This window comes from Asparagus officinalis, unplaced genomic scaffold, assembly GCF_001876935.1.
Source record: "Asparagus officinalis unplaced genomic scaffold, Aspof.V1 AsparagusV1_Un465, whole genome shotgun sequence".
In the NCBI taxonomy this organism is placed as follows: Eukaryota; Viridiplantae; Streptophyta; class Magnoliopsida; order Asparagales; family Asparagaceae; genus Asparagus; species Asparagus officinalis.
This window is the reverse complement of record NW_017972730.1, coordinates 21,776-31,814: the sequence shown is the minus strand read 5'-3', so window position 1 is coordinate 31,814 and position 10,039 is coordinate 21,776. Positions and strand designations below refer to the sequence as shown.

The 10,039-nt window shown below is 38.0% G+C and overlaps 2 protein-coding genes across 3 annotated transcripts; one reads left to right on the top strand and one right to left on the bottom strand.

Moving 5' to 3' along the window:
- The first annotated feature begins 283 nt into the window (after positions 1-283).
- LOC109827819 (pto-interacting protein 1-like) lies at positions 284-7,187 on the top strand. 2 transcript variants are annotated; one of them, XM_020394836.1, is made up of 7 exons: positions 284-450; positions 1,029-1,276; positions 1,350-1,476; positions 3,445-3,718; positions 3,838-3,970; positions 4,053-4,139; positions 6,746-7,187. In XM_020394836.1, exons 1-7 carry the CDS (start codon positions 366-368, stop codon positions 6,875-6,877), a joined length of 1,086 nt encoding a protein of 361 aa, XP_020250425.1. In that variant the 5' UTR covers positions 284-365; the 3' UTR covers positions 6,878-7,187. The 2 variants fall into 2 exon arrangements, with proteins under 2 accessions (XP_020250425.1, XP_020250426.1); XM_020394837.1 differs by lacking the exon at positions 6,746-7,187 and adding an exon at positions 6,311-6,656.
- Positions 7,188-7,800: 613 nt separating this feature from the next.
- LOC109827818 (probable receptor-like protein kinase At5g18500) lies at positions 7,801-9,730 on the bottom strand. Its single transcript, XM_020394835.1, has 3 exons — positions 9,569-9,730; positions 8,634-8,843; positions 7,801-8,304 (listed from the first exon to the last, which is right to left on the bottom strand). The coding sequence occupies exons 1-3, from the start codon at positions 9,728-9,730 to the stop codon at positions 8,182-8,184; spliced, it is 495 nt and encodes a 164-aa protein (XP_020250424.1). The 3' UTR covers positions 7,801-8,181.
- Positions 9,731-10,039: the final 309 nt, after the last annotated feature.

Sequence of the window (10,039 nt, the reverse complement as noted above, 5' to 3'; positions counted from 1 at the left end):
CTCTTATCTAATAAAAGGTCGTGATTTTTTTTTCAAATTCTTATTGGTTTTCATAAATTATAGCATCAAAATAAAACTACTCCGGGACAGTACTTGTGGTCTCGATTTTTCTTTTCCCTACTTTAATTTTCAATTCAAAATCAAGTGTTTTTTTACTGTCCGTTTGAAAAAGCATGTTTTTTTTGCTAGTCTTATCTTTGTCAGAGATTCTAATTATGATGTAAAACTTGTATTTGTCTACCGTGAGTTTTTTCCCGTACTGTTGTCAGCGACTCGTATGTGTTTTTTTCCTCCTCCAGCATCACTTTCTTGGTTATAAAGTAGCAAAGTTGCTGTCTTTGGGGAAGACTTCCTTAATTGGATTTATGGCGTGTTTTGGATGCTGCGGAGAAGAAGACTTTCACCAAGCTACTGATGCGGGAAGGCCTTTCACTGCACACCATGCAACGGGTTGGTTCTTGCTTCTCTTAAGCTAGATTAGATTTAACTTTCATACTATTGGCTGTCACGTTGGCCTGCCATTAGAAAACGGGGTTAGTCGGATCGAACAGAATTTTGGTGCTAAATTACAAATGAAACATGTTTAAGATGAACTTCTTCAACAATTCCAGCAAGCAACCAAAAGGGTCAATCTTTCAGTTTGTATTGTAATGTTCCTGTAATCAGTCGGCTCTTTCTTCTGAGATTGTCGAACGTTCCATTTTCTTCTTACTTTCAGTAATTTATTGGTCAAGGTAGTATTTGAACTTGTTGGTGGCATGGTTTTTATATACATAACAGCTCTGCTTAGAACATCCCTCCCTTTTGGTTTCAATTTTGTGGAAAATGGCAGGCTTGGGCGCCTATCAGTTTGCATGATCTTATGCTTCCCATTCTTTTAGGATTTAGCCTTAGTTTATGCTTTTATCCTCTGTGTTTGACTTGAGGCTTTAAGAGCATACATTTTCCATTCAACATTCATTTTGTGCATTTGCTTTCTTAGTCTCTAATCTAACATGTTGCCATGATTTTGAATAACCGTCACACAGGAAACGACGGTTATCGTGCCTCAGAATCTGCTCCCAAAGGTGCTCAACCTGTCAAAGTCCAGCCTATCGCAGTTCCTGCTATTCCTGTTGAAGAATTGAAAGAAATAACAGACAACTTTGGAACCAATGCTCTAATTGGAGAGGGTTCGTATGGTAGAGTGTATTACGGAATCCTAAAAAACGGGAGAGCTACAGCTATTAAAAAGTTAGACGCCAGCAAACAACCGGACCAAGAATTTCGGGCACAGGTCAGGAAGCCCTTTCATTGACATGCGTTACTGAATTAGTCTGATCATGGGTCCCTGATATAACTAGTTACAGGTGTCCATGGTATCGAGGTTGAAACATGAAAATGTTGTTGAGCTACTGGGTTACTCTATTGATGGAAATCTCCGTGTTCTTGCTTACGAGTTTGCAACTATGGGATCCCTTCATGACATCTTACATGGTAAGTCATTATTCTATTGATGATCAATTGTCATTTGGATGGAATAGATCTTGATTGGAGTTGATGAAATTAGATGATGTTGAAATATGTAAGTTACATCATTTGAATTTCTTCCGTTGAAAATTACTTTCTGTAAACTTTTAAAAGAATGAAAGAAAGCATCTCTATGTCCATCAGCTATATGCTTAGGTTAGTGGCCCAATTAGACAAGGTTATAAGTTGTTGCAGATTCAAGGAGCTTCATTCTGTATCCTTAATCGGTACTTGTCCTAGGGGTTTCTTTTAGTCTCAACGGGTTTACTGAAGGATTGCCCTGTAGCATAAGTTTATAGGTAATGTTCTGTACATTGCCAAGGTAGCAGCAATCTATTTGTTGGCTCAGATATATTAAGTGAATATAGTCCTTGTATGGACAGAAGGCATGGAAGACATACCAGCAGCGTAATCCAGAAAAGGATGTGATTCAGATAAATTCGTCTAATTAACAAACTCATATCTGTTCATATTTTTTGAAAGCAAAACATGGTAACTCTGAAAACAATGTTCACTTAAAACATCATAGGTTTTGTAAAGCTTTTGAATTTACTTTGGAAGTAAGCTTTGTTGCATTGGCAATTCACGTTCCTTTAAACTTCATTTAAAAACTTAATTCATTTTACTGCATATGCTACTTTAAGGTGTCTCCATTCTTCTCATATATCATCCATTTAAATTACAGACTCAATTTGAAAAGGTAAAGTGTTTCTTTATCAATTGTTCAACTAAAGAGAAACATTAACTCAGCGTGGCAACATTTAGCAAACGAGTATCCATAAGAAATGGAAATTTGCGTAGAAGTTACCCAAAAATTGTTGGAAGTTAAAGTAATAAAACCAGTGACATTTTGATGCACCCATGCGTTTGAATAACTTATGTTTTGATTGCATAATTCCAATTATCTGATCATTTTTATTCTCTCTTCATCTATCTTTTATTTCCTTAAATCATTCCTTGGTTGTGGAAATGTAGACTGATTGTATTTAGTGTGCTTCAGCTAATCTTCTTGCCAGCTCTCAAGTGTTAAGATTACTTGACTTACATCATTGGCCCATGATTCATTACCCATTATATTAAGCAGTTGTAAACTTTTTTTTTCAATTGGTTTTGGAGCAGTTGATTTCTTAAGGTTATCCTGTAACATTAAAATAAAATTCCAAAAAAATTCCCAAAAAAAAAATGAAGAACAAGAAGAAAACGTATAGTTAACCTTTCTTCGTTATGCCTTTGCCAAGTGAGTTGGATGCTGTCTCGCATGGCCCAAAAGCTGATGCCAGTTATTCATTTATTTATTTATCTATGGTTTTGGTTTCTTTTTGCGCTTTTGAGGGCGAGTATTGAAACTGCTTGATAAAACATATGCAGAGCCCCTTTGCTTAAGTGTTTCGGTAGTTTTCTGGCATGCAAGTTTCTTTTGTTTATATTCCATTTGCTACTTGAGATAGGACAATAGGGGTATGGTGCTAGGAAGTGACATTGGCGAATAAGAATTTTAATGAATGTGGCATGCTGGTTGTGGCATTTAATTTTAAGCTTTATTATTATCATTATCATGTACTTCTCTCTTGCAGTTGCTAGTTATTTGCCTGTATGATTCTTTGGGGCATTGTCAGCTGTATTTAGTTCATTCTGCCGTACCTTTGACCTACATTGAAATACAGAGAAAGAATCAGGACTCAGTTCAGTTAAATGTCCTTCGATTTAAATTCTATAGTTGTCCATACATGTATGCTAGGTCTTTCTTCCTTTTTCCAGATGAAGATACTAAGTCCATTTAGAAGATGTACCTACCCTACTTCATGAAAAAGTGGCTCCTAGTTTTAATCGGCTGGTATAATTAACATGATGGAGAATGGTTTATAATATTTTTCCACAGCAGTGTAACTATGCTCTAGTTATCACAAGCAGCATGATGAAAACTTTTTGATACAGGGCGGAAAGGCGTGAAGGGGGCACAGCCAGGTCCAGTTTTGTCATGGGCACAAAGAGTGAAAATCGCTGTAGGGGCTGCTAAAGGACTTGAATATCTGCACGAGAAAGCACAACCTCATATCATACATCGTGATATTAAGTCCAGCAATGTACTACTATTTGATGATGATGTAGCTAAAATAGCTGATTTTGATCTGTCAAATCAAGCTCCTGATATGGCAGCACGTCTTCATTCAACTCGTGTTCTTGGAACCTTTGGTTATCATGCTCCAGAGTAATTTCTTTATCTCTTGCTCCTTGGAAATGAATTTCTCGTCCAGCTATACTATGTTGTTAGAATCCTCTAAGCCCCTAGAATAAGTTTGATTTCAAATTCATCATCATTGGCGGCAGGTATGCAATGACTGGGCAGCTTAGTTCCAAGAGTGATGTTTACAGCTTTGGTGTAGTACTTTTGGAGCTCTTGACTGGCCGTAAACCTGTGGATCATACATTACCACGAGGCCAACAGAGTCTTGTCACATGGGTAAACACTTTTTGCAGTCTTATTCTTTTAATTGGTTCTTTTTTGCGTGTCTCAAGTTTCACATATATCATTATGTGACCAGGCAACACCAAGGCTTAGTGAAGACAAGGTAAGGCAATGCGTTGATACAAGGTTGGGTGGAGAGTACCCTCCCAAGGCCGTTGCAAAGGTAAATAAATGAGTTTCTTTTCATTAGCCCTTCTGTTTTCGACCTTGATCTTAATGTCTGTTTGATGCCTATATAATCTGAGAAATTTTTTCCCTACTGTACTACAACACTGGATAGTTAAGTATTCCAAGCATGTGTTTCAAAGTTACTGCAATATGTGTACAAAGTATTGAGGTTTATGATGATCAGAGCATATTTTTGAGTGATCCTTTTGGCTATGGTCTCCTTCCTATTTGTCTTTAAAAGTAACCTTCTTAAGAATTCCTCCCTCATTATATGACCCTTCTTGCAACAATAGGAAGTGGAAGATTGCCGAAGAAAACCTGCTTCCTTCTACTTTTTTCTTCCTCACCTTTATTTATATCTGTGTCTTCTCTGGAAGTAGAATATACTGGTTGATTAATACATTTAGCAGAACAAGCTTTTCTATAGAAGTGTGATGCATGCTGTTGATGCCAGCACCCTGATAAGCCCATTACTATAGAATCTTATGTTTCTTCGCATTCATCTTCATTTTTGTCTCTTTCTGGAGATCTTAGGCTTCTGGAATATTGATTAGAGAAAGGTTTGAAGATCCTTATCTTTCCCGGAAGCTCGTTATTTATTGAGGTGCTGGTTTGTCCTTTTGTTTGAGCTTATTATTTATATCCTGTTGCTACAAGTGGATGTGAATATTTAACGTTAATTATATAGTTGTTCATCACAAAGCTTTGTGGTATGACTGTGGATTTTTGTAGGACCTCCTGACATGGTAGATTACGAAGTCAACCATGTCCTTGTTGAGGTTGTGACTTGAACCTGCCTTACAAGCATTGATGTTAAGAAGGCAGTAAATTCTCGAAGGCAAAATGAGAAGGAAAAAAAATTCCACATGATATGGAATAGATGAAATATATGGATGGTTAGTAAACATTGTTGGACCTAAAACTCCAGAGGTTTCCTCTTCAGGTTATATGGGCTTCTGAACCTTTAGCCAAATATTTACCAAAAGGAAAAGGCTTTTCTCAAGCTGATAATGACTAAGCTTATGCATGGAGCGACCTACTCTTGATTGAGAATGCACATTTATGTTGTAGTGGGTCCTGCCGCAGTTAGTAGCCATATTGGGACGCAAGTGGGATTGCAGTTTTATCTGAGTGGGTTCTCCAGTTAATTCAGATAACAGTTCAGAAATTCATGATGATTGTAGAAGGTTTAGCTCACACTCACAGAGATCTTTAAAAGTTCAGAGTTTCCATTGGTATCCTGATGAATACGTGACAGAGATCATTGAGGTTGTAGAATCTGGTTCACAAGAACTTCTAATGGTAAAGAATCAAAGACAAAAGGAGAAAAGGATTGATTTATGTGGGATCAGAGGAGTACAGGTTGAATTTGTTGGTCCAAGGCTCCAATACCCTTTGGGTTACATGGCTTTAAATCTGTTAGGCAATACTCCATTCTTTTTCTTAACAAAAGCTTAGTCAGGGCTCTTAACTTATCACCCAACTTGGTGTTTTCAACTTAGCCACCTTAGTGGTAATATTCGTCAGAGTTAATGAGGTTTTTTTTGCTATATTTGGGCCTCAGATTGGTCTGATAGAGAGAGTTTTACGGTTTCAGTTCTGGCCTTTATAGAGTGAAGGCACAGTTCTGGCCTTTATAGAGTGAAGGCAATCAAAACCTTTTCTGGTCTTGGTTTGGTTCGACGATTGATAGTTCTATAATTGCAGTTTTGGCATTTCTATAGTGTGAAGGCAATCGAAAACTTCCCTATCATGTAATATTCTTTAGTTGTAACCTTGACAAGGCATCATGTTTTACGTCATGAAATTCCTAGGTAGCACTTGCTTTAAGAGATACATTTGAGCCTTGAAACTTGGTTGATGACAAGGTTAGTGTTAACCATTAAGTCGCCTTCCAAATAACTGTTGAAGTCTTATGTTTCCGGTCATTGTTTTCCCACCACTTACGGCAGCCAAATTGTATTCTTTGTCCAAGTTAAGATCGAGTCTGTCAAGTTCAACCGGTATTCATCTTATTTTAGTTTGTGAAATTAAGCACTCTTTTGCCTGAAGCTTAAAATGATTGCACTTAATGTGACTGAAGCTTTTTTGGCATATTTTCTGGCTGTAGCAATGAATTCAACAGTCTTCCTCCTTCTAACTGCTCCTACATTTTGTTTGAAACAGTTGGCTGCAGTAGCTGCTTTGTGTGTGCAATATGAAGCTGATTTCCGACCCAACATGAGCATCGTTGTCAAAGCTCTCCAGCCTCTACTCAATGCTCGATCTGGTCCTCCTGGCGAAAACCATGGATTGTGAATTCCTTCAGCCTCATTCTTGTTGAGCGCTCTTTTTAGCATAACCCAGCTTGAGAGCTTGTTTGCTGACTTCCTGTAGATGTATGCACCACTATTCTTGGGTGCTTATATATTATTCAAAAACCTAAATATGCTTGAAATATTCGTTTTCTTGTTAATATACAGTTATCCATGTGAAGTTGTCTAGTGAAACTCCCGTTCCTTTTGTTTTTTTACCCTTTCTGATGACAGTGCGTTTGTGTAATAATCAGTGCTGCAATATGTGAGTTTAACTTGGTCTGCTCAATGATAAAATGTTAAACAGTTGGCTGCAGTAGCTGCTTTGTGTGTGCAATATGAAGCTGATTTCCGACCCAACATGAGCATCGTTGTCAAAGCTCTCCAGCCTCTACTCAATGCTCGATCTGGTCCTCCTGGCGAAAACCATGGATTGTGAATTCCTTCAGCCTCATTCTTGTTGAGCGCTCTTTTTAGCATAACCCAGCTTGAGAGCTTGTTTGCTGACTTCCTGTAGATGTATGCACCACTATTCTTGGGTGCTTATATATTATTCAAAAACCTAAATATGCTTGAAATATTCGTTTTCTTGTTAATATACAGTTATCCATGTGAAGTTGTCTAGTGAAACTCCCGTTCCTTTTGTTTTTTTACCCTTTCTGATGACAGTGCGTTTGTGTAATAATCAGTGCTGCAATATGTGAGTTTAACTTGGTCTGCTCAATGATAAAATGTTCAAGTTTTCTGTAGCGTGACTATAAATCACGTTGATAATTGAATTCATATGTACAGTTGATATTGTTCTCGTACTGAAGTCTTCTGCTCCTTCTCTTTCATGTCATCCATAGTGTTATGCAAGTGTGACGTGTATATGGAGATTTCACCACGTAGGATGGTCGACTGTCGCAATCTTCATTGTTGAAGGAGAGAATGAGAAACATCAAGCTTTGTAAGAGTCGAGCACAACAACTGTTGGTTCTATTTTGTCTGGTTCTTTTATAACCTGCAACAGGCAATTGTTTATGCGGAGGACACTGCACTTTCCTGTGGACTAGTAGATTTATCATGCTGGCAATGCTTTTAGTCTAAACAAGTGTAATGTGGTTTGATTTATCTGAATATTTTAAATTTTTCTATAGATGCGGGCAATTTGCTTTACTGTATGCAATAGGATAACTAAATTTTTTAGTCATCCTTAGGAATCTATATGTTAAGTTACAAGGAAGGGAACCAGATATAAAGTTCAGCCATGTCCAAAATTTTGTCCCGATGAGTTAAAAAGAAAGTATGCCTACTATTTGAAACCCTTAATTCAATCACCAGAGCTTATGGCTCAGGTTCTACATTTTATAACCAATGATGCTTTCATAGTATCATTTCCTCTGGCAACAGGGGGCAAAAAATAAATACCATCATTTCAATATGAGACAGGCCAAGTGACTTTCTATGAACAATGGCAACCATTCACAAAGCAATCTCATCTCTCTGAGCCCTGTACATATTGTTTTAAGCAATCTTCTCACTGTCTCACACCCTAGTTACACACTGAAACAATTTACTCTCCAAAGAGAATGAAAAAGAATATACAAAGACTATTCCTATTTCCATTGATCTCGATCCTCTAGCGTCGGGTTCAGTAGAGGGAGAGGAGCCTGTTGCAGACAAAACGACGCAGCAGTCCAAACCAAAGAATGTGAGGAATTAGACCTGAAAGACTTGCCGAAAGATCGAGTTCGGTTATCATCAAGGTCTTTTTCTCCTGGTGTTCATCTTAGAATCAGGGTTGTCACTTTTGTCTGTGTCGGAATTCTGTCTCTGGGATTCAATCTCTGTACTCCCACTACGATTCCGCCTATGCCTTCGATCCTGGAAACAACAATCGCCATTTTTAGTTAAAAATGTGAACATTATGCTCTCTTCAGACTTCATTGAACGATTAAAACGCCACCAAGAGATAAAAAAGATGAGCAAAAAGTAAAATTTTCTAAACTCAATGATCATCGGGGTTAAAATTTTTTAGTAGCATGACCTAATGTACAGGTTTTATGAGCTTAAAGACTTTTACTCAGATATTGTCATTCTACCACCTGATAAGTGTCATTTTAACACAAATCTTTATAAACCAATAAATTCCCTATATGATCCAATTTGAAGTAGATATAAAAGAAGAAGATAGGATGGATTAGAAATGGTACCTCACGATGTATTGCTTCATCAGATTCTAACATGCGCACAACCTGACTCATTTTCGGTCTTTTCTCTGAATCAGGATCAACACATCTCAAAGCTGTCAACAATGCTCTCTTCAGAGCTCTAGTGGATGGTCTTGTTACTATGCTTGGATCAACCACTTCTTCTGACCGCCGACTGCCAACCATCACCTTAAGCCAATCAACTAGATTAACCTGCAACCAACATATAAATATCAATCAAGAAAGTGAAATTAATGGAACAAACAACTAAAACATCATACGTAGAGACAACTAATATGGTCCAATAAGTTGGATAAATGGTTGCAAGCCAAAAGATCTAAAAGGAGCCAAGTGAAATGGGTACAACAGTTTGTGGAGAAATGTACTGTCCGAATTTCTCGGTACGTAATATCTAGACCATGTGGGAGCCAACTTTGTGCATGTATCATTGGTAATAGCTAAGTATTTAGGTCAAATTAGACACCAAATTAGTAAAAGCACTTCTAATTTAGCGCTCAACTAATCACAATTGTGGACTTAAAAAATATACGGTTAACCTTTTTGATAGTTGTAATTGACTTTATGCACCAACTTCAGTAATGGAATCTTAAAGAATCACCAACACAAACGAACAACCAACAGCCCTAGAGATGAGAATTGACTCAAATGAAAAATCAAACCTAATAGTCCCGATAGGAGGGAATACAAATTTATACCTTAGAGACAAGGAAATTTTCATGCCACGAATTGGGTGAAATCTAAAAGCTTCCTAAGGTTGTAGAGAAGTTTCTAGACGGAAGCAGAAAAATGACCGATAACATATCTATTCTTATTGGACATTTTATTAGTAATTAAGGGACAAGAGAAAGGGAACCTAAGCTTGCTGAGCTGTACAAATAAATATGCTCTCCAAATCAGTAAGTTGTTCGTTTTCTTACCTCATTTGCAGGACGGCTATAGTCCACAGGATCTCTCCCAGTAATGGCCTCCAACAGCACAACCCCAAAGCTATAGATGTCACTCGCTATAGTCCACAGGATCTCTCCCAGTAATGGCCTCCAACAGCACAACCCCAAAGCTATAGATGTCACTCTTCTCATTCAGTAGTCCACTATTAGTTAATGGCCTCCAACAGCACAACCCCAAAGCTATAGATGTCACTCTTCTCATTCAGTAGTCCACTATTAGTGTAGGCGTCTAAAATTGTCTACAAGAGCCCACATGAAACTCGAAGCAATGAATGGACGAGTCAAAAAATATTCGCCTAATCAGCTCGCGCACGTCAATCAGTTCGTGCGCGCCGGTCAACGCGCGCACGTCAATCAGTTCGTTCACGCCGGTCAACGCGCGCACGTCAACCAACTCGTGCGTGCCAGTCAACGCGCGCACGTCAACCAACTCGTGCGCGC